Source organism: Choloepus didactylus, chromosome 1 (genome assembly GCF_015220235.1).
Source record: "Choloepus didactylus isolate mChoDid1 chromosome 1, mChoDid1.pri, whole genome shotgun sequence".
Lineage (NCBI taxonomy): Eukaryota > Metazoa > Chordata > Mammalia > Pilosa > Megalonychidae > Choloepus > Choloepus didactylus.
In genome coordinates this window covers 153,346,908-153,371,748 of record NC_051307.1, presented here as the reverse complement: position 1 = coordinate 153,371,748, position 24,841 = coordinate 153,346,908, and the positions used below count along the sequence as shown (strand labels likewise).

General features: G+C 36.0%; 1 protein-coding gene across 4 annotated transcripts in view; it reads right to left on the bottom strand.

The window, feature by feature from the left end:
- The window catches only part of ATR (ATR serine/threonine kinase), a 133,905-nt gene extending 110,605 nt beyond the window's left edge, over window positions 1-23,300 (bottom strand). For 3 of the 4 annotated variants that reach the window (XM_037843431.1, XM_037843422.1, XM_037843438.1), the window contains exons 1-13: window positions 23,179-23,300; window positions 19,887-19,978; window positions 18,600-18,749; window positions 16,171-17,048; window positions 15,202-15,380; window positions 14,495-14,686; window positions 13,220-13,410; window positions 12,570-12,722; window positions 2,645-2,837; window positions 2,146-2,408; window positions 1,036-1,226; window positions 857-957; window positions 492-663 (exon numbers count right to left, since the gene is read on the bottom strand). In XM_037843431.1, the coding sequence (XP_037699359.1) occupies window positions 492-663; window positions 857-957; window positions 1,036-1,226; window positions 2,146-2,408; window positions 2,645-2,837; window positions 12,570-12,722; window positions 13,220-13,410; window positions 14,495-14,686; window positions 15,202-15,380; window positions 16,171-17,048; window positions 18,600-18,749; window positions 19,887-19,978; window positions 23,179-23,237 (2,814 nt within the window). In that variant the 5' untranslated portion in view covers window positions 23,238-23,300. Of the gene's footprint in view, window positions 1-491; window positions 664-856; window positions 958-1,035; window positions 1,227-2,145; window positions 2,409-2,644; window positions 2,838-12,569; window positions 12,723-13,219; window positions 13,411-14,494; window positions 14,687-15,185; window positions 15,381-16,170; window positions 17,049-18,599; window positions 18,750-19,886; window positions 19,979-23,178 lie in introns of those variants that run through there. The other variant, XM_037843444.1, reaches the window with a different exon arrangement.
- Window positions 23,301-24,841: the final 1,541 nt, after the last annotated feature.

The following is a 24,841-nucleotide window of genomic DNA, read 5'->3' as shown; positions in this document are numbered from 1 at the left end:
TTACATCATAATTTCCCTCTTACATAAGATGATGTAATCAGACTTACTGGTGCTGAGGATTACACCATCAATAAAAGGTAAAGCCAGGATTTTAACACAGCCTAACTTTGTGCCATGAATTGAATCTATCAAAGCATAGTGTCATATCCGTAACATCAAAGCATAATAAACAATTTTTATTGTTTATCATCAAAAAAAGGCTAAAAAAAAAGAAAGGCATTTCCTAAAGATTAATAACAGAAAGTGATAATCCAATACATCATAAGATGATTTTTTTCCCCTCTTCTATTTATAACCTACATCCTTAGACCAAGAAGTTAAAATGCAAAAATGGCAAGACTTAAGTTTTCTTGAACAAACTGAATACATCATCTTTTAAAAAATCCATCTTTTAAAGCAAGCAAAATAAAAAATATATCCAGATACATTCTTTTTTCAATTCTTGCAAAGTATTGTCATTTCCTATTGTCAAGGACAATACAGACTCTCACCTGACAGATGGGTTTCTTATACTGGCTGAAAAAGTTTTGCAGTTTGACACTTTTAGCTGCAACCAGAGCTCTAATTTCCGTGTAGGCTGCTCCAGAGACAGATGCTGACTTGGATAACAAACAATGCAATAAGTGCAAGAGTGCAAAAGGTACCAAATCTCCTTTTGCTGCCCTAAGAAGGCAAAAAATAAAAACAAAATAAAATAAAAATCAATGTCTCAGAAACACATGGCAATTTACAAATAAATGCATGCTGATATTACTTTTTTATTCTATAACATTTTATCACTTGTTTCACCATTTCTAATTGCAGGCAAATAAAAAAGGAGAATGTCCAAAATAAATATAAATGATGCCAAATATACCTTCCAATATCCCCTGTTGTAAGAATCAAAGTATCCTTCAATTCATTATTTCTTGATATTTGGGCATGTGTATATGCTTCTTTCATTCTTAAGACAAAAAGCTGGAACAATAAAATCAACTAGTTAAACAAATTTTGAGCCAGGTTTATGAAACATAAAAGTTTAAATATAAAATTAACCTCTTTTATATATCCATCTTCAGAGTCCAAGGATTCCAGTATATGCTTGATATTTCCACTAAAAGCAACTCTAACATCCTTGTCTGGATCTTCCATTAAATTTAATAAATTTCCAAGGACTGCTTTTACATCTGTTTCATCTTCCCTAAAATCAAGATGCTTGCAAAGATGATGCAGATTATTTATGAAAGCTAAAGGGGAGAGCACACAACATGTAAGTTAACACATTAAATATCAAAATTCTACTGCAAAAAACCTGTCAATAAATAACATCCAAAGAATCTTAAGTTGCCATACGTCAGTGGTTAATATTTTAAGATGTGGAGCACACAGAATTGTGAGAGATTAAAATAAATACTTTTATATTTAAATTTACTTTATACTTAATTAAAGTTATAAATGATTTAAATCTAAAATAAATTCTAGAATTTTTTAAGTTATAAAATGACTACTCACTTTTGGATTTTACAGCTCACTGTGTGTTATCAAGATTGACTTGAAAAGTGCAACTTATTAATCCAAAGAACTTGAAATAAGGACATTCTTAGCCTTGCTGCTAACCTGTACTATGTGATTTACAGTGTCCCTGAAATGATCTACCATCTATTACTTTGAAAACTAAAGAACCAGTTGTAATTTACTACCTAAATAAGTGTATCTTCTAGGTACCTGTGTATATCTCATGCTCCCAACAAACTTGTAGTCCATTATTATTGGAAAGTTGCCAAAAAGATACAACCTATGATCCTCAGCTGGGCAAAGTAATCTAAATATTTGAAGTTCTATATCAAAGTCCAAGGTGATGGAAGGGACAAATTAAGAAGGTCCCTGGTATCACTAAAGAAGATAGAGAATATTTAATCAACCATCAGGTAAGCTCCATTGGGGTGTCAAATCACAGGAGCATTTTAAAAATTCAAAAATCACTTCTCTTGCTAGTTCTGGGATGTAGCCTATGCTTATAGATAGGTAAACATTACATGAGCATTGAATCTAATGAACCTGTGACTTGCTAAAATTTTTTAAGGCTTCAGGCTAATTTTATCACTGGTCTGAAAAACAGAGTTAAACATTTTTAAAATGTTAAATAAATTATAACAAATCACTCACCAAGTTTTACTGGACTAGATATTTTTTTTCTCAGTAGGAAAAGGAATGGCTTGCAAACAGAAGCTTTTAGTTGAGAAGATGAACATTCATGTTGAGAAATAATTTTCAGATTCTTACAAAAAAGGTCAACATGTCCATGTTCGAAGGAAGGTTCTGTTAATGAATTTGTCAAATAAAACATGCCATGAAGAGTACAGACAAGTTGATCAAGTATAGAGGCAAATTCTTTCTTGACAATGTCAGAATCATCTTTGACTTTATCTCTGCGAAACACAAAACAAAACAAAACAAAACAGGTATTAAATCTTCTTGCTTAATTTTGGAGTCTAAACAGTTTTACTTAATTTGTGGCAAAGCCTAGAAGGAAAATATTTTAAAGTCTAAAACTAAAAGCAACATTTACTCTATATATTCAACAATAAGCACAAATTTGCATATATAACTAAAGTATGATCTTTCCAATCAAGGGATATATTCAAATTAAAATCTTCATACATACATAAGAATCTTGGGAACTCTGTTACAAGAATTCTGCTGCTGCAATAAGATAAAAAATCCATTAACACAACTAGCCCGGACTACTTCATGGGAGCTCTGCAGGGCCCACTTGTAAACTGCTGTTCTCCATTCAAGGAATATTCTTCTTGGAAACAGAGTCAGAAGAAACACACATCGTGACTGTGCCTGTGGTGCTAAAATAATTAAGTATATTAAATAACATTCTAATAGTGTTAATTATACATACTTTTAAAGTCAAGTAACATTTAAAATACAAATAACATCTAATTTAATTAAAAGCTCCTTTTCAAAAAATAAAATATACTATTTACATATCCACTGAAATAAGTGTGTATCATCTTACCAAGTTATCAGGGGAATGCAAATTGAAAACCATATCTATCACATAGCAAAACAAAACAACTTTTTAAGATAGTTACCTCTGTGGCTTTTTTCTTTTCCTATTTTTCAGATTGCAAAAATTTTTACATCAGTCAATGTCAAGGGGCAGTGAGGATGTAGAGTAACAGGAATTCTCATATTCTTTTTTTTTTTTTAATTCATTTTTATTGAGATATATTCACATACCATGCAGTCATACAAAACAAAGCATACATTCAATTGTTTATAGCACCATTATATAGTTGTGCATTCATCACCTAAATTAATTTTTGACATTTTCATTACCACACACACAAAAATAATAAGAATAAAAATTAAAGTGAAAAAGAACAATTAAAGTAAAAAAGTATTTTGTTGAGAATTTTTGCATCTATATTCATTAGGGAGATTGGCCAGTAGTTTTCCTTTTTTGTAGCATCTTTGCCTGGTTTTGGTATTAGACTGATGTTAGCTTCATAAAATGAGTTAGGTAGTGTTCCATTTTCTTCAGTGTTTTGAAAGAGTTTAAGTTCTTTTTGGGAAGTTTGGTAGAATTCCCCTGTGAAGCCATCCGGCCCTGGGCATCTATTTGCAGGAAGGTTTTTGATGACTGATTGGATCCCCCCGCCCGCGACTGGCTAGCCGAGATCCTCCGTCTCCCCTCTGGTCAGTCCAGGTTGTTCATATGTTTCCAGGAAATTGCCCATCTCCTCTACTTTATACAGTTTACCGGCATACACTTGTTCATAGTAATCTCTTTTTTTTTTTTTTATCTTCATTTTATTGAGATATATTCACATACCACGCAGTCATACAAAACAAATCGCACTTTCGATTGCTCACAGTACTATTACATAGTTGTACATTCATCACCTAAATCAATCCCTGACACCTTCATTAGCACACACACAAAAATAACAAGAATAATAATTAGAGTGAAAAAGAGCAATTGAAGTAAAAAAGAACACTGGGTACCTTTGTCTGTTTGTTTCCTTCCCCTATTTTTCTATTCATCCATCCATAAACTAGACAAAGTGGAGTGTGGTCCTTATGGCTTTCCCAATCCCACTGTCACCCCTCATAAGCTACATTTTTATACAACTGTCTTCAAGATTCATGGGTTCTGGGTTGTAGTTTGACAGTTTCAGGTATCCACCACCAGCTACCCCAATTCCTTAGAACCTAAAAAGGGTTGTCTTAAGTGTGCGTAAGAGTGCCCACCAGAGTGACCTCTCAGCTCATTTTGGAATCTCTCTGCCACTGACGTTTATTTCATTTCCTTTCACATCACCCTTTTGGTCAAGAAGATGTTCTCCGTCCCACGATGCCAGGTCTACATTCCTCCCCGGGAGTCATATTCCACGTTGCCAGGGAGATTCACTCCCCTGGGTGTCTGATCCCAAGTAGGGGGGAGGGCAGTGATTTCACCTTTCAAGTTGGCTTAGCTAGAGAGACAGGGCCACATCTGAGCAACAAAGAGGCATTCGGGAGGAGGCTCTTAGGCACAACCATAGGGAGGCCTAGCCTCTCCTTTGCAGCAACCGTCTTCCCAAGGGTAAAACCTATGGTAGAGGGCTCAACCCATCAAACCACCAGTCCCCTATGTCTGTGGTCATGTTAGCAACCATGGAGGTGGGGTAGGAGAATACCCCTGCATTCTCCACAGGCTCCTCAAGGGGGCACTACATCTTTTTTTTTTCCTTGTTTTTCTTTTTTTTTTTTTTTAACTTTCCCTTCTTTTTTAAATCAACTGTATGAAAAAAAAGTTAAAAAGAAAACAAACATACAATAAAAGAACATTTCAAAGAGACCATAACAAGTGGGTAAGAAAAAGACAACTAACCTAAGATAACTGCTTAACTTCCAACATGTTCCTACTTTACCCCAAGAAAGTTACCTAATATAGCAACATTTCTGTGAACTTGCTCCTACTATATCCATCAGAAATTAACAGACCATAGTCATTCCTGGGCATCCCCAGAACGTTAAATAGCTTATCTGTTCTTCTTGGATTATTGTTCTCCCTTTCTTAATTGCTCTCTATTGCTAGTTCCCCTACATTCTACATTATAAACCATTTGTTTTACATTTTTCAAAGTTCACATTAGTGGTAGCATATAATATTTCTCTTTTTGTGTCTGGCTTATTTCGCTCAGCATTATGTCTTCAAGGTTCATCCATGTTGTCATATGTTTCACGAGATCGTTCCTTCTTACTGCCGCGTAGTATTCCATCGTGTGTATATACCACATTTTATTTATCCACTCATCTGTTGAAGGACATTTGGGTTGTTTCCATCTCTTGGCAATTGTGAATAATGCTGCTATGAACATTGGCGTGCAGATATCTGTTCGTGTCACTGCTTTCCGATCTTCCGGGTATATACCGAGAAGTGCAATCGCTGGATCGAATGGTAACTCTATATCTAGTTTTCTAAGGAACTGCCAGACTGACTTCCAGAGTGGCTGAACCATTATACAGTCCCACCAACAATGAATAAGAGTTCCAATTTCTCCACATCCCCTCCAGCATTTGTAGTTTCCTGTTTGTTTAATGGCAGCCATTCTAACTGGTGTTAGATGGTATCTCATTGTGGTCTTAATTTGCATCTCTCTAATAGCTAGTGAAGCTGAACATTTTTTCATGTGTTTCTTGGCCATTTGTATTTCCTCTTCAGAGAACTGTCTTTTCATATCTTTTGCCCATTTTATAATTGGGCTGTCTGTACTATTATCATTGAGTTGTAGGATTTCTTTATATATGCAAGGTATCAGTCTTTTGTCAGATACATGGTTTCCAAAAATTTTTTCCCATTGAGTTGGCTGCCTCTTTACCTTTTTGAGAAATTCCTTTGAGGTGCAGAAACTTCTAAGCTTGAGGAGTTCCCATTTATCTATTTTCTCTTTTGTTGCTTGTGCTTTGGGTGTAAAGTCTAGGAAGTGGCCGCCTAATACAAGGTCTTGAAGATGTTTTCCTACATTATCTTCTAGGAGTTTTATGGTACTTTCTTTTATATTGAGCTCTTTCGTCCATTTTGAGTTAATTTTTGTGTAGTGGGTAATGTAGGGGTCCTCTTTCATTCTTTTGGATATGGATATCCAACTCTCCCAGCCCCATTTGTTGAAAAGACCATTATGACTCAGTTCAGTGACTTTGGGGGCCTTACCAAAGATCAGTCGGCCATAGATCTGAGGGTCTATCTCTGAATTCTCAATTCAATTCCATTGATCTATATGTCTATCTTTGTGCCAGTACCATGCTGTTTTGGCAACTGTGGCTTTATAATAAGCTTCAAAGTCAGGGAGGGTAAGTTCTCCCACTTCGTTTTTCTTTTTTAGAGTGTCTTTAGCAATTCGAGGCATCTTCCCTTTCCAAATAAATTTGATAACTAGCTTTTCCAAGTCTGCAAAGTAGGTTGTTGGAATTTTGATTGGGATTGCATTGAATCTGTAGATGAGTTTGGGTAGAATTGGCATCTTAATGACATTTAGTCTTCCTATCCATGAACATGGAATATTTTTCCATCTTTTAAGGTCCCCTTCTATTTCTTTTAGTAGAGTTATGTAGTTTTCTTTGTATAGGTCTTTTACATCTTTGGTTAAGTTGATTCCTAGGTACTTCATTATTTAGTTGCTATTGAAAATGGTATCTTTTTCTTGAGTGTCTCTTCAGTTTGTTCATTTCTAGCATATAGAAACATTACTGACTTATGTGCATTAATCTTGTATCCCACTACTTTGCTAAATTTGTTTATTAGCTCTAGTAGCTGTATCGTCGATTTCTCAGGGTTTTCTAGATATAAGATCATATCATCTGCAAACAATGACAGTTTTACTTCTTCTTTTCCAATTTGGATGCCTTTTATTTCTTTGTCTTGCCGGATTGCCCTGGCTAGCACTTCCAGCACAATGTTCAATAACAGTGGTGACAGCGGGCATCCTTGTCTTGTTCCTGATCTTAGAGGGAAGGCTTTCAGTCTCTCACCATTGAGTACTATGCTGGCTGTGGGTTTTTCATATATGCTCTTTATCATGTTGAGGAAGTTTCCTTCAATTCCTACCTTTTGAAGTGTTTTTATCAAAAACGGATGTTGGATTTTGTCAAATGCTGTTTCAGCATCTATTGAGATGATCAATTGATTTTTCCCTTTTGACTTGTTAATGTGCTGTAATACATTGATTGATTTTATTATGTTGAACCTTGCATGCCTGGAATGAACCCCACTTGGTCATGGTGTATGATTTTTTTAATGTGTCTTTGGATTCGATTTGCAAGTATTTTGTTGAGGATTTTTGCATCTATATTCATTAGGGAGATTGGCCGGTAGTTTTCCTTTTTTGTAGCATCTTTGCCTGGTTTTGGTATTAGATTGATGTTAGCTTCATAAAATGAGTTAGGTAGTGTTCCATTTTCTTCAATGTTTTGAAAGAGTTTGAGTAAGATTGGTGTCAGTTCTTTCTGGAAAGTTTGGTAGAATTCCCCTGTGAAGCCATCTGGCCCTAGACATTTATTTGTGGGAAGATTTTTGATGACTGATTGGATCTCTTTGCTTGTGATGGGTTGGTTGAGGTCTTCTATTTCTTCTCTGGTCAGTCTAGGTTGTACATGTGTTTCCAGGAAATTGTCAATTTCTTCTACATTATCCAGTTTGTTGCCATACAGTTGTTCATAATATCCTCTTATAATTTTTTTAATTTCTTCAGGATCTGCAGTTATGTCACCTTTTTCAGTCATTATTTTGTTTATATGGGTCTTCTCTCTTTTTGATTTTGTCAGTCTAGCTAGGGGCTTGTCAATCTTGTTGATCTTCTCAAAGAACCAACTTTTGGTGATATTTATCCTCTCTATTGTTTTTTTCTTCTCTATGTCATTTATTTCTGCTTTAATCCTTGTTATTTCTTTTCTTCTACTTGGTTTAGGATTGGTTTGCTGTTCATTTTCTAGCTTCTTCAGTTGATCCATTAGTTCTTTGATTTTGGCTCTTTCTTCCTTTTTAATATATGCGTTTAGTGCTATAAATTTCCCCCTCAGCACTGCTTTTGCTGCATCCCATAGGTTTTGGTATGTTGTGTTCTCATTTTCATTCGTCTCTATATATTTAGCAATTTCTCTTGCTATTTCTTCTTTAACCCACTGATTGTTTAGGAGTGTGTTGTTTAACCTCCAGGTATTTGTGAATTTTCTAAGTCTCTGATGGTTATTGACTTCTAATTGTATTCCATTGTGGTCAGAGAATGTGCTTTGAATAATTTCAATCTTTTTAAATTTACTGAGGCTTGTTTTATGTCCCAGCATATGATCTATTCTGGAGAAAGTTCCGTGAGCACTAGAAAAGTATGTATATCCTGGTGATTTGGGATGTAATGTTCTGTATATGTCTGTTAAATCTAATTCATTTATCAGATTGTTTAGGTTTTCAATTTCCTTATTGGTTCTCTGTCTGGTTGATCTATGTATAGGAGAGAGTGATGTGTTGAAGTCTCCCACAATTATTGTGGAAACATCAATTACTTCCTTTAGTTTTGCCAGTGTTTCTCTCATGTATTTTGTGGCACCTTGATTGGGTGCATAGACATTTATGACTGTTATTTCTTCTTGTTGAATTGCGCCTTTTATTAGTATGTAGTGGCCTTCTTTGTCTCTCAAAACATCCCTGCATTTAAAGTCTATTTTATCTGAGATTAATATTGCTACACCTGCTTTCTTTTGGCTGTAGCTTGCATGAAATATTTTTTTCCATCCTTTCACTTTCAATTTCTTTGTGTCCCTGTGTCTAAGATGAGTCTCTTGTATGCAACATATTGATGGTTCATTTTTTTTGATCCATTCTGCGAATCTGTATCTTTTAATTGGGGAGTTTAATCCATTTACATTCAATGTTATAACCGTGAAGGCATTTCTTGAATCCGCCATCTTATCCTTTGGTTTATGTTTGTGATATATATCTTTCCCCTCTCTCTATTAATATCCTTTATTGTACCCATACCGAATCTCTTCAGTACTGAACCTTTCTCCAGGTCTCTCTGTCCTTTCTTTGTGTCTCTGTCTGTAGGGCTCCCTTTAGTATCTCCAGTAGGGCAGGTCTCTTGTTAGCAAATTCTCTCAGCATTTGTTTGTCTGTGAAAAATTTAAGCTCTCCCTCAAATTTGAAGGAGAATTTTGCTGGATAAAGTATTCTTGGTTGGAAATTTTTCTCACTCAGAATTTTAAATATATCATGCCACTGCCTTCTTGCCTCCATAGTGGCTGCTGAGTAGTCACTACTTAATCTTATGCTGTTTCCTTTGTATGTGGTGAATTGCTTTTCTCTTGCTGCTTTCAGAACTTGCTCCTTCTCTTCTGTGTTTGACAGTGTGATCAGTATATGTCTCGGAGTGGGTTTATTTGGATTTATTCTATTTGGAGTTCGCTGAGCATTTATGATTAGTGTATTTATGTTGTTTGGAAGATTTGGGAAGTTTTCCCCAACAATTTCTTTGAATACTCTTCCTAGACCTTTACCCTTTTCTTCCCCTTCTGGAACACCAATGAGTCTTATATTAGGACGTTTTATATTATCTATCATATCTCTGAGGTCCGTTTCGATTTTTTCAATTTTTTTCCCCATTCTGTCTTTTATGCTTTCATTTTCCCTTCTGTCATCTTCCAGGTCACTGATTCGTTGTTCACCTTCCTCTAGTCTTGTACTATGAGTGTCCAGAATCTTTTTAATTTGGTCAACAGTTTCTTTCATTTCCATAAGATCATCTATTTTTTTATTTAGTCTTGCAATGTCTTCTTTATGCTCTTCTAAGGTCTTCTTGATATCCTTTGTATTCTGTACTATGGTCTCATTGTTCATCTTTAGTTCTTTGAGTAGCTGCTCCAGGTGCTGTGTCTCTTCTGATCTTTTGATTTGGGTGCTTGGGCTTGGGTTATCCATATCATCTGGTTTTTTCATATGCTTTATAATTTTCTGTTGTTTTTGGCCTCTTGGCATTTGCTGAACTTGATAGGGTTCTTTTAGGATGTGTAGACCAATTGAAGTCCTTATCTCTAATTTATCAGATCTACAGCTTCATGGAGTACACTTTCTCTAACTAACCAGCAGGTGGCGTCCACGAGCCAGTTCTCCCCTGCTTTGCCTTTGTGGTGAGTGGGGGAGTGAGTCTTGTGGGGTCCAATTGGTGTACGAAGCTTGCGTGTGTAGTTGGTGTTGCCCGCCCTGTATATGGGGCGTGTTTCTGGGCAGTCAGGGAGGGGGGGTGGCTCTAACAATCAAATCTCCTTGGTGATCCTGGAGTTTTAAAGCTGCTGCAATAGTCTAATCCTTCAGTTCAGTCCTGTCACAGTTTGTCTCTGCCACTGACCCACAAGTCCTTGGTATTGTTGTATCGCTCCTGAGATTTGTAAGTGGGTCGCTCTTCCAGGCCGTGCACCCCCAGGTCCTCTGTTGAGGGATGACTGTGCTATGTCACAGGTGAGTGCCGTCCCCCCAGGGCGGTTCTGGGCTGCTGGGCTGTGTAGGGAGGCTCCCAGTCTGCTGAAATGATGGCTGAATGGGGCTTTGTTAATTCACACTGCTCCACCTTCCTAACTCTGGGACAATCAGCTGAGGTTGCAGGGAAGGCTAATGTCCACGCCCAGTTTTGTGGAGTGTGCCTGTTATTTGAAGCACTTCAGTCACACTGGGTTGTCTGGGGCAGCTCTGGGCTATGGGGCTGGCGATGGGCAGGAGTGTTTCCTGTCCACCAGGATGATGGCTGTGAGCGGACACCCCCCTTTTCTTGGGAAGTTGTGGTGTTTAGTGAAATTTCTCTGCCACTGGATTATTGCCTTTTGTCTCAGAGCTCTCTTAGTTCTGCTCTTGTCTTGACCTGCCCAAATTGCAAGTCTTTGAAGCTTTCTGTATTGGGCTTCTTAGAGTAATTGTTTTACAAAAAGAAAAAAGGATTAAAAAAAAAAGAAAAAAAAAAGGGCCCGCCTCACAGATCTAATGGGTTATTGAAATGCTAAGACACAAAACAATTAGGGCCGTTAAGGAAAGTTCCACAGGGCAGAGAGATCAGCTTTTCTTTGAGATTTGCATATGAGCCTGAGGGCCTGTGCTCTGCCCTTCCCCTTTCTATGTTCACCAGAACTCCAAAAATCCTCCGCTTTTATTTTGGAGTTTTTCGTGCTGTTTTTTTCTATGTCTGTCTCCTCTCTGCTGGGCTGGCTGCTCTCAGATTCTCTGGTGTCTGGTCTCAGTCTATCTACGGTTGGAGTTTGGATCAGAAGAATGAGTTTCCGATAAGGGCTGCCACTGCAGTTCTCCCTTCTTCCCAGAGCTGACAGCCCCTCCTCTCACGGGACTGAGCCTGGCAGGGAGGGGTGCGGGTCCCCTGGCCACAAAAACTTACAGATTTCGCTGATCTCAGCAGTTCCATGTTTTCATGAGTGTTGTATGAAGTATGCCCAAAGTCAGATTGCTCTGTGGTGTCCAGTCCACGCAGTTCCTGGCTTTCTACCTACTTTCCTGGAGGAGTAACTAAAACATACAGCTCACCAGTCCACCATCTTACCCCGCCTCTCTCTCATATTCTTTTAACAGAAGTGTAATAGGCCCATCTTTAGAAGAACAATATGGTAAAATACAGTTGAGGATATGCAAACCCTACAAGCCAACAATTCCATTCCTGGGGTAAATATCTTAACATAATGCTTCTGAAATATTAACATGCATATGAATCATCTGGGGATCTTGTTAAAATACAGTTCCTGACTCAGTAAATTGAGTGGGGCAAAAGATTCTAGCAAGCTCCCAAGTGGTGGTAGTGCTGTTGCTCTGTGGACCATGCTTTTCAAATAGCAAAGCTTTAAAAATGCCCAAAAAGCCATTTATAAAAATATTCATTGAGATTTTGATTATACAAGTAGAAAATTGGAAATAACTTGATTGCCCACAAACAGGAAGACTGATAAACAGTGTCTATTCACACAATAGGCTACTATTCAGAACTTTAAACTAAAAACTACAGTTACATGTACCACCATAAGCCTCAAAAAAATATACAATGTTGACCAAATATACGAGTTGCAAAAAGCAAAACAATCTGTGTATTATTTAGGGATAAATATATATATAGTAAAAGTATATATCCATCAGAATAATAAACATCAAATTCAGAATGTTACCTCTGAGAAGAGAATAAGGGGAATGCAATTGGGGAGGGGTAATCAAAGGCCTTCCATTATATCTGTAATATTTTTGTTTCTTAAGCTGTCATATAAGAGTGGTATATTATTCTCTATTCTTCTTTTTGTATGTATCAAATATTTCATAATTTTATTAAATAAGACAAAGATCTACATTTCAAACTTTTTACAGAAAGAAAGCAAATCAGATATATGGAGGCAGGCTTTTGTTTGTTATTTTTACATGTCTAATGCCTTTTCTTTAATTATTAAAAAATCTAATTTCTTTAAATTATTGAAAAAATATAAATAGCTGTTAAAAGTCCTATAAAGAGATGAGTTAAAACAAAACAAAATGCACACATAAACAGAATTTTATGACCACTTACAGTAGCTATCTGAAACCCTCTGGCTCAATGTTAGAAGATTAGTAGCAAATGTGGTCAACTTCAAAGAGTTATCATCACAATGGTTATAAATCCATGGAAGTGAGAGCATTCCACATAAATCTTCCAGAATCTGATCTTCAAATGAGCTTCTTACTATGGAAACACACAATAGGTAAGTAATAATATCTTTTCCTTAATCCTATATAACTTTGTGTCTTTTTTAAATAAAAATATAAATGTTTTAAACATCAAGAGAAATTATATATGAATATTCACTAAACAGGAGTCCTTAACACAGAGATCCATGGGTGAACTTCTGAGAATCCAAAGAAATTAAATGTGACTTTCCAAAAATATGCATATATGAATTTTTTAGAAGGATCATAGCAACCATCACATTCTCAAATCAAAAAACTTAAAAGTTATAATAATTTCTACTGACTGAATAATTATAAATAAAAATATTATACACATAGAATTGGAATTCAGAAATTACTGAAAAGCTTAACAGAAATGAAATAAAGAAAAATCTTTCGGATATTCCAAACATTTGTGCATTTAGGCTTTAAGGCAAAAAAAAGAAAGCCTACTTCTACAGCGATTATCTTTAGAGATTGTTATGTTCTGATCTACTGCTTACTTGTACTCACCTTGCATATAAATCAAAGCATCATATATTTTCACCACTTTATCAATGATTGTCTCCAGGTCAGGTTTCTGAACAGATTCTAACAAACTCTTACAAGTCTGAAGAACTTTTGTGTAAAAATCCAAAGACATCCAAGTTATCACTACAGAAGGTTTCTTCTTATATTTGTGTTGAGAGTCCTTGAAATTATGGCTATGGTAAGTACATTTTTAAAAGTACATTAGAATTAATGTAGTCAAACATAATATTGTACTAAATTCATAAGAAATTGTAAACACAAAAACTAACCCATAACCTTTAACCAATTCAAAGCAAACATGCAAATCAATTATATGTCACTATTATTTCATGATATATATTCATATATCATTCAATACATATTAATATATCATTCAGTATATTTCATATATTATCATTATGTCAGGCCTAACTCGCCCTTAGGATTTAGGAATTAAAATTAATCTAGGATACTGAAATGTGGCTTCACCAGGCTTAAAGATGACAGAAAATATGCCTGTATAATTATTTAGTGGCTCAGTATACCCTTTCTTCATAATAGGTCAAAAGTAGACTTCAACTTAATTAGCTATTCATTCACGTTATCTCGAATTCCAAAATTAATGGAATCTGAATTAATGTAGTTTTTCTAAAATTCCTTTCATAACTTTGTTTTGGGTAGCTGAAAGAGTAAGTTACAAAAATACAGAGTAAAAGATTATGTAAAAAGTTAACAAGCAGTACTGGTCTATAATGTGGTAATAAAAATAAGACCATCTTCAGAGAGGTTTCACACTTTACTTGTCTCTTAAGATAGAATAATTAATCTGTAATAAAAATACTGAACTGAAAATATGCCTCTCACAAATTCTAATTCTTACTCTTATCATCAAAGGTAGAAATGGAGTAAAGTGAGAAAAGAATCATTGCCTGTGAGTTGTACAGAAATGAGTTCTGCTACTTTTCTAATTGTTTGTCCTCAGGAAAGTTACTCTAGGCTTCAGACAAAAAAAAAAAAGCTTCAATTGCTAATTTTAAAGTGGGCATAATAGCATTTACCTCACAGAATTGCTGTAAAGATTAAATAAGGTAATGTACAGTGCTTGGCACAGTGTCTAGAATTGAGCAAGCGCTCAATAAGAATTAAATTTCCCGTCCACTTCACTGAAAAGTTTGTGTTTTAAGGTCAGTGGAATCAAATAAATAATTAGGTTTCCTAAAACATAAATCCAAGTTCATTACAGGAAACCCACCCAGAAAATACAATAAGTTGTTTTACCAGCCCATGTTCTGATGAGAACAGTGAACAGCACACAGAGCAGTCAGTTGCAGGACAACAGCAATTCCTTCTAAAGTCTCGATAACAGGGTTCTTCAGACTACTGTATTCAAGGGAAACCTGAAGGGATTCAGCTTTCTGTTTCAGTGCATTCCACAATACACTCTTTTTGCTCATATCCATAGGTTTAATTCTATAATTAATTATAATCAGTAGAAAAAGCCATATTCAATATAAAATTGCTTCAAATGTGAAAACATTTAAAACATCAGTTTTGTAATATCAACTACAAAAATTTAAACTAAGATGGACTCAAGCAACAGTTAAAATCACAATGGTTATAAATCCATGGAAGTGAGAGCAGGGCTGGCTAATGCGGCAATTCTTTGGTTACAACACAAAAAAATAATCTGTTAACATTTTAAAACTGCTGACAAATGTATAGTCTCAGAGATTTTTCATACAGTAAAAAGTTAAATTAAGCAGACATTTAAAGGCATGCAAAGTAATCATGTTTAACATGAAATAATGTTTCATAACAGAATAGTCTAAAAGAACTATTAAAATATTTTAAGCATTCCTTCGACTAATTTCAGAAAGAACAAATGCTCCTTGTGCATTTAAGTCAATGCATTTAACTAAAGGTGATTCTAAAAAGTGAATAAAGTTTTATTAAATAGCTAAATACAAACTGAAGGAAGGTCATACTCCTCAGTCTGCTTTGGTGCTCTTTTGGAAGAGTTTAGAGATGAGCTGAGTCGATGCCTTTTGGGTGATGTTTCATCACTATTATTGCTGAGTGTTTCCTGTTGAGTTTGGCACTGAATTTCCTCAGTGACTTCCATACTTTCCATTTTTAAGGCTGCATAAAGTGGGCCCAACAAGTACTGAGAAAACAAAAATAATTCCAGAGATGATCTCTAAGAAAACATGACTACCTTATTCATAGGCAGCAAAAGTATCTTTTTATTTATTTGGTTCTCTGGTAAGGTGAACTATTTTTCAGAATTTCATAGGGTAAAACAAAGATCCCAAATAATCTGTATTATTTCATAGTCTATGTATCAAACTATGGTTCTACAGTATAAGAAGGCTCAAGACAAATCCTTCTTTCTGTAACCTCTGTTATTCTGTTAAAATGCCACAAAGAAAAACTCTATAAGGAAATTATTAATTTCTTTCATAACAAAAATCCAGAGATTTATAGATAAAATAAACTAAAATGCTTAATCAAGTTATTGCACACTAATACTGCCCGTCTCCCACAGTCCAAATAGGAAAAGGGCATAATTTTGTATGATTAATACTATTTACCCATAAATTTACTAAAAGCTGTCAAAAGATAAAATCTATATAAGTGTTTAAAAGTTTTTGCAATAAAGTTGATAACTGGTCCCCTTTTAATTAATAATTAATAATGCAACAAACATACTTCACAAATTCTACTTTAAAACATTCTATTCTATTCCACTGGCAGTTCATTACCAACTTAGTGAACAAATCCTTCTGAAATCAAAGCAAAAATCCATAATAGGAAGACAGACTAGATCATTAAAATCACTCTGTTCTGCATACACATTAAAGATACTCTATTTTCTCATTATTACATCTTGCACATATGCATACACTTAAATGAACAAAATACATACTTAATAAGTAACTTTAAAAATGACTGACCTCTGCTTCTGACTGAATTCCAAGCACATCCACAAGAGCTCTACAAATATTTCTCACATAGACCTTCCTGACTTGTAAAGCAGATTCATAACCGGCTGGCACAAATTTAAGGAAATACTGCAGTAAGTGGCACAAGGCTGCTTTTAGCAAATCAGACTTAAGATGCATCAGCACACCATCTTCAAACATGACACAGAGTTTTTCTAGCAGCATACTTAAATAGACCGGTTCAATATTTCTATAAGCTTCTGCTTCAAAGGGAAATAGTGACTTCATCAACTTTGATAATGGCTCTTCATAGAGTTTCAGTTGGTCAGCATCCATTTCTACAAGGTGTTTTAATAATTCCAAAAATGAGCTGAAAAAAGTGCTGGCTGGTTGTTCTGGTAATCCCCCAAGTTCAAAGAGTTCAGTTAAAAGGCTAATTGCTAAGGATTTAATTTTTGGACTACCATACTCCAGCAGAGCACAACCTATTCGCCAAAGTAAGAGTTCCTGCCTTCTGAAAAAGACAACTGCAATAATACGAATAAGAACCGTTAATAAAGTGACTTCAATAAACTCTAAATTTTGCAAACTCATGAACTGCAAAGGAGCTGGTTGTGAATATCCCATGTGTTCATCTAATTGGCTTAAAAATTGGCTAACTACCACTGGCCATTCCAGAAAATGTCCCACTGCATTTCTTCTGTGGAGGCAAATCAAGTCTTCAAAGAGATGTAATAAGTCCTTCGTCAGTACCCCAAAAATAGCAGGACTCTTGCTTTTAAAAAGAAACAGTAACGAGCAGATGACTTCACAGATTTTCTCGTGTAACATGTGACAAGACGGGGTTGCTGCAATACGCAGGAGTCTTGTTATAATCCAATTACTGAATTCTTTGAAATAAACAAAAAGATAATAAGTATATGAGAAGTGCTAATTAATTTGCTAAATGCTTGATGATTGATTTTTTAAAGTATAAACTTCACCAACAAACTGGTCTAAAACATTCTTTACACAGTGGAAATAAATTATAATAATTTAGTATATCAACTTTGAATCAGACAAAGTCCTAGTCTTCCATTTACTATTTGTGTGAACTTTGCATGTTACTTTGTTTTCTGAACCTCTGTAACTTCATCTATGAAATGGGAATAATGATACTTACCTTAGGGGTTACTATGAGGACCAAATTAGATAATGTATTGAAATATCCAGTATAGTGCTTAAAGTATAATAAATGTTCAATAGATGGGAGTTATTACCACTCCTTCAACAAATATTGAGCGAGAACTACGTCCCAGGTACATAAGAATACATTAGTCACAGTCCTGTCCTCATGAATCTTACAATATCATTTCTCAAACTTTTTGACTGTAACCAAGGAATCCATTTTATATTATGGCCTAGTACACATATGCATATATAGCTGACTTAAATACATGAAGCAAAAGATTTAAATATCTGAAACAACCAATATGGTAGCAATAATTTATGAAACAATACTTAACTCCTAGTACACACAATGCACTGATATTTTCTAGTTTATAATGTTTCATCTTGTTTTAAATGTTGCTAAAGTGATTTCATAGCCCACTGGTGGGTCACGACCTGTATTCAAAAACCCTGTAGCAAACAGTATAGATAAACAAGTAACTACAGTATAGTTTAATAATTGCTATGATAGAAGAAGTACAGATTACTCGATACTAAGGGAGCTTAAAGAAGGAGTGACCATGCCAGTCCTATGGCTGGGAATGGGGAGAAAATACTTCTCGGAGGGCATGTTATCAAAGATGAGTCTTGAGGTTCAAGCAAAAAACTTCAAAATATTTTATGCACACTACAAAAAAAATTGAAGTTTTGTTTCACATCCCTTAACGAGAAGACCAATAAAGGGACAAAAGTATTGTCCCTTTAGGATCAAGCCTAGAAAAAGGCTTCAACATCTAGGATACTGGTTGACAAACCTTTTCTTAAAGAACCAGACAGTAAATATTTTAGGCTTTGTAGGCCTTATGGTCTCTGTCACAACCACTCAACTCTGCTGTTATAGCACAAAAGTAGAGACAAACAATAAGTAAATGAATGAATATGGCTGTTTGCCAATAAAACTTTATCTGCAAAACAGGTGGCCACCCTGTGGGCTATAGCTTGCAGACCCCTTATTTAAAAGACATTACCAAAGAAAAAAAGAAAACTGAACCAAAGTATTCAATGGTAAATAAACAGATATTTATTACTTCTGCTCGTTCTAAGTACCTAGGCCATGATAATAAAAGAAAACATGAAATAAAAATAACCACTACCATTTAGCTCCCTCAATTTACAGCAAATTTGACCTCCCAAAAAAAGTGTTATCATACATATGTGATATTTTAGAAGAGCAAAAGAAGGTAGATTTCATAAAACACATTGCAGATCAATGCACAAATAGCAGGACTTACCAATACAACTACCTTTGGCTTCATTTTGCCCATGGCTTCCATTCACATTTACAAACATAAGTGGGGAGGACTTCATGATATGCTGGATGAAATCAAGCAGCATCACAGAGGTTGGCTGAGAGTCAGTTTTCTTTACAAGTTCTAGAGCAACTAAAACAAAAGATTCATTTTGAAGACTCATGACAAATTAAACAGCAGTCCTTTTTGTTAAGAAACTAGACTTTAGGGACCAGAATTATGTCCAGCACAGTACTCATGCTAAACTGATGAAGAAGCTAAACAATAAAATCTTGTTTTTCTAATATTAAATGTTTAATAATCATGTGTATTCATTTATTATACAAGCATTCACCAAGCATGTTCTATAGGCCTATAATATGCCAGCCACTGTGCTAAAACCCAAAGATAAAAAGAAAAACATCTCACAAAATGGTGGGGGGATTAGACAAATAAACAATAATTTTAATACAATATAGTAACAGCAAAGAGATAAACTAATCCAGTATAAGGCGGAACAGGTGTCAGGGAAAACACTGTGGAGATAATTCCTAGATGATGAGGTTGGACATGCAGAAGGGAAGGGAAGTTTCTAGTCAGAGGAAGCACAATACGAAACATATCTTTCAAGTATCCAGTCCTTCATTATTTTTCAGTAACCAATAATTTTACTGATTTAAAAAGAAAGACTAAATGACTATCATGAGTCATAATTTGAAATAAAAATTATCAATTCTGAACCAAATGCCATTTTATATTACTCCATCCATGTAATACAACAGATATGACAAATGTGACATCATCATGAGTTCTAAGAAACCAGTGCCAAGTTGGTCTTTTAGATTGCCACAAACATGAAACAGTTGATTTAACAAGTCACAGAACCCTATTATCTCCCACAGATAAAGTCAACAACTCTTGGAGTTTTTAATGGCACTTGCTGCTTTTCAACCATTGGCATGAGACCTAGCAAAAATAAGATACAAATAATTGGAACTGGTCAAATATTTTTTATGTATAATAACGTCTGAGAGAAGAACTCAAAGCAAGCAGTAGGAAATCTAAATAACAAATAGGGTGATAGAACTACTTCAAAAGCCTAAATCATGTTATGTAACAAGCAATAAGCAAGACTTTGTAACAAACAACTTGCTTGAAAATAGTAATTGTCATTAAGTACTAACTCTATACCTAAAACTACATGGAGAAAAATGCTAGTGTAACGTTGTATATGTGGAAAAGAAAACAATTTAGTTATTAAGTTTATATAAGAAATAATTGGTTTCTTACCAACATTTACATCTGTAAGTATTCGGTCAATAAACTGACACAAAATTTGTCTTGGCTTCTGTACAACTGTATTATATTCCTCTGGACTGGCACTAAAACACAAATAAGTTTTTAGTCATAAAAGGGATTCACAATTTCATTTGTAAAAAATTGTTAAAGTTGAACTTAACAAATTTTGTTTAGTTTCAATGTTGACTTTACAGTATTTTTCTTTTTAAAAAAATGAAAAGAAAATCCAAGTACATGTTATCAATTTACAAGGAAAAAAAGAGAAATAAAGAATGCGCTAAATTACACCATATGGTTCCAAACAGCAAAATCTAGACCTGCTCTCCCCAATATGGTAGCACTAGCCGCAAGGAGATATTGAGCACTTCAAATGTGGTTAGTCCAAAGTGAGAAGTGCTGTAACTATAAAATACACATTAGATTTCAAATACTTAGCATCAAAAGTATAATATCAAGAATTTTACATTAGTTACATGCTAAAATAATATTTGGATATATTGATTTAAATAAAATATATTATTACAATTAACATCTCCTGTTTCTTTTTATTTTTTTTTAATTATGCTACCAGAAAATTTTAAATTACATATGTGGATTGCATTATATTTCTATCAGACAGTGCTGATCTAGACTTCTGAAATATCTACAGAACCCAGATTCTTCAACAAATAAATTCCAAAGGTAAAATGAGAAGAGAAACCTATAACTAAGACCTAAGAGCCATACCAACCAATTATAATGTATGATCCTAAATTGGATTCTGCTTCAAAAGTAAAAACTGTAAATTACATACAACAATTGGGAAAATTTGAACAGACTAGATATTTGATGTTATTAAGGAATAACTTTTTAGGTGTGATAATGGTATTGTGGTTATGTTTTAAGTCTTTATGCTCCAGAGATAAATACTGATATTTATGGATAAAACAATGTCTGGAATTTGCTTCAAAGCAATCTGAATTGGGAGGAGGAGGGCCATGAATTGATAATTGTTGGGTGATGGGTACAAGGGGAATTAATATACTATCTTCTCTCCTTTTATATTTTGAAATTCTCCATAAAAGTTTTAAAAAGTTAAGAAAAAAATACAAAAATTGAGTTTTAGAAAAAAATACATTGGAAAGAGATATAATAGTTAAGCTAAAGAATGATACTCTAGAATCCTGAATGAACTCAATATGAGCCGCCTGATTTAGTGTAAACCAACATAGATCTTAGTGGAAAGTCTGTGTGCCATCACACAGTATGAAGAAACATACAGTAGTCCATTTGTTGAACAAACATTCTTGAGCATCAAACACATGCCAGGCAATACATTAGAAGCTACTGGTGGGAAAATGAAACACACAGCTCAGTGGGGTAAATTCTTAAGTTGGGTAGAGCGGATTGTGAGGCCATGGACCAAGAGTTAAAACAGGAAGAAACACAGGTCTGGGGAGAAAAAGGAACTCAGTTTCAGAAATATTGAGTTTGAGGTCCATGGGAACTAATTGGAGATGTCCAAAAGATAGCTGGAATTCAGTTCTAGATGTAAGAAATATCTAAAGACATAGATTAAGTTATCATTATAAAATATTGTCTATTAAACAATTATGTGCCAACAACTGGGCTAAACACATTGCCTATATTATCTCATTTAATACTCACAAGCAGCAAGATAGGGATATTAAACCTTAGGGGAAGACTAATACTACTCACAGAAATTATATAATTTGCCTAAAGTCACATAGCTAGTAACTGTGCGAGCTCTGGATTGAAGTAATTGCAATGAAACAGGCATGATAACTAAAAACGATTAGACAGTTGTCCATAAGTCAGTTTTTCTATCCTTTCTCTGGGAATGGCTACAAATAAATGAAATGAAAGGTAACATACATTCTGCTACTGAAACAGACAAATGCAAATCCAAGATACCATTATTTGTATTAATAAATCTTATGGAGGAAGAGAGAAGGAGAAAAGTATTAACCAACTAATTCTACGTTAAAGCAAGATGGGAAAAATATAATTGAGTTTCACAGTGAGTCTGAAAGATGAAATCTGCACAACTCTCTCAATGAGCACTTTTATTTATCTTCTTTCAGTAAAGAAGTTACTTTACAAAATGTTTATACAAAGTATACTTGCAACATATTAACACAAAGTATACTTGCAACATTCCCCCAAAGTGGAAAAAATTTTAGGATGACGCAGTTAGGACTAGAATGGTGTCGATTTCTTCATTGTCCTCATATTTATGTAACTGAGAAAGACAAAACTTCCTTGCAAGGCAGACACGTCTGCACTGCAAAAAGAAAGGAAATTAGCTATTCTTCGGGCTTAATGTTACTTTCGACTTTGTATGGAAAGTTTTCAAATACTTTAAGAAATTGGGAAGAAATTATTCCAATTCACTGCGGTAGTAGTACAAATCCACTTTCTTATTCGCAGGTTAAAATTAAAACAAACAAAACCGAAACGAAAACCTGCCGCCTGGCCTCTTTAGGCTTGGTTAAGAGAGTGGAAACCTGCCTAAGAGGGGTTCCAGCTATCAACACCCCTCTCTACACTAATAAGATACGGACTTACATGATTTTACTCTTGGACAAACAGGAAACAAGTTTGAGCAACAACTCTTAAAAAGTTTAGATTTGTGTTCATTCTGGCCAATCCCTCGGATTTCTTCAGAAATCAGGAATTTCCCGTGGCCTAACTAAAATAACGGATCAGGGGATACGAAGAGGCTCACATCTTCAGAATGGCTTATTATTTCCCTTCAAAAAAAGAAACTACTGCTTTTTCCAGCTATTGACCGTCCTTGCGGAAAATCAGAACCGGTGACTTTTCTTCCGAAGGCAGTTTCGGGACAAGACGCTAAAAGACTAGTTCCTCCGCTACTGATCATAAGAATAAAAATTGGGACAGGTGTTGGGTAAAGTCCCTTATCTAAGGAAAGAGGTTTTCGAGGAGCGGCTTGGTGTGGAAAAGGGACCAGAAGGTGACCACTGGGACCCTTCTCTCCGGCGGCAGCGGACACACCCCCGTGCAAGAGTAAAGCGTGGCAGGGCAGATGCCTCCCTCCCCTCGGGCCGGCATCCGCGGGTGTGTGTGCACGCCCAGAGTACTTTCTCCGGTCTCGGAGAGCGAGGAGCCCAACGCGGTCACCGAGCGCTCCACAAAGGCCGAAGCGGGTTCTGACGGGGATGGAGGAGGAGCGCCGCAGAGAAAGGGAGAACCACGTGAGACGCAGGCCGGGGCCGGCGCGGAAGGACACGGAACCCAAACTGGACCGGCCTCGCCCTACCTGCCCAGCTCCCGCAGGGCCGGGATCATGGAAGCCAACTCCAGGCCATGCTCGCCCATGCTGAATCGCCGCGGCACTCGTCAAAAACGCCGACTGGGTCTCTGGCGTCTCCACCTCTGTCTATAGCGGGAAGATGCGATGCCCGACGGTGCCTCGCGGGGCCCAAAACTCCTCCCTGAAGCTGCAGCTGGTCTGGTTGGTCAGACCCAACCTTGTTCTTCGTGTAGGACCCGGGAGAGGCTGGGAGACCGGCAGGGGGCGGGGCCAACACGCGGGCCTTGTTGGTCACGTTTCCCGAGTAGTTTTCCTGCCTTGTCTGCGAGTCTTCTCTTAGAGCTGCTCTTTCCCCCTACTCCGGGCCTGGGAGGCCCAGTGAAGCAAGACCCCGGAATCCGCGTAGAAAAGGGGCTTGAAGGTCACCGGCCCAGACGCCCTCGTTTCATAAATATGAGAATTGAGGAAATTCCCGAGTAAGGGTCAAAACTAGGCCCCCCCACCAACCTGTCCTCAGGTTTTAGGTGTTCGTTTTCCCACTCACTTGACAACCTTTCTGAGAGAATCGGGGCAAAAGGTGGGTTCCTCCCTCTCCTTCCTATATTTCAGCAATTTTTTAACATTTCAAGTTAACTCTTACGTTGATGATTCTCCCAACCATACTATTTAAAAATGAGGTTGGGCTGTATTGGTATGTATCTTCTCAAATCTGCAGCAGTGCTGTGTACGTTTATGTCACCGTTATGGGCATCAACTACCTATGATTTCATTTTTAAAGCAAATCAATGGATTTTGGCTCTAGACATTTTCTAGCTCAACCCAACTTGTGTATTTGAAAGATGACCGTCATAAGAGACTGTTACCATCTCAAAATTATGTATTTAACCAGGCAAAACCAGGCAATGTGCTTACATATGTTCCTTGACACATGGGGATAATTGTTGCTACAGTATTAAAAAAAAAAAAATCAAGATAATGGACCGAAAACCAGATATGCTCCTGCCTCAGGGACTTTGCATTTTCTGTACCCTCTGCCTTGTTCTAAATGCCTCTCTCTCATTGCTGCTCTTTCTTCAGGTGTTTGCTGAAATGTTGCCAGAGAGCCACCACCAGCCAACCCCCATCATGAAAACTAGCACACGTGCATTCACACTCTCTTTCCCCTTCATCCTGCTTTATTCTTCTCATGGTACCTAGAACCAAATGATATATTACATATTATTTTATTGATGATCTCCTCCAATTAGAATAAAAACTCCTTGAAAACAGGATTTCGTCTGTTTTGTTTACTGCTAGATCCCCAGGACCTAAAACAGTGTCTGGCACATAGTTGGTGTTCAACAAAGATTAGTTGAATGGTATCATGGAAAGAACATGGGATTAGTAGTTAGAAGCCCTGGTCTAGTCCTCATTCCACCTGCTGGAAACTGTATGACCTGAGTTATTTAACTTCTTTGCACTTCAGTTTTTTCATCTATCAATATGTGACTCACAAGACTGCAGTGAAAATTAAATGAGGCGGTAGAGTCATACAGTGGAATACCATTTCTTACTTAAAATGAATGAACCAAATTATACTTGGATAGATGAATTATGAAAATAATGTTGAATGAAAAAAATTGCAAAGGGATACATAACAGTATTATGTCATTTATGTACAATTTTGAAC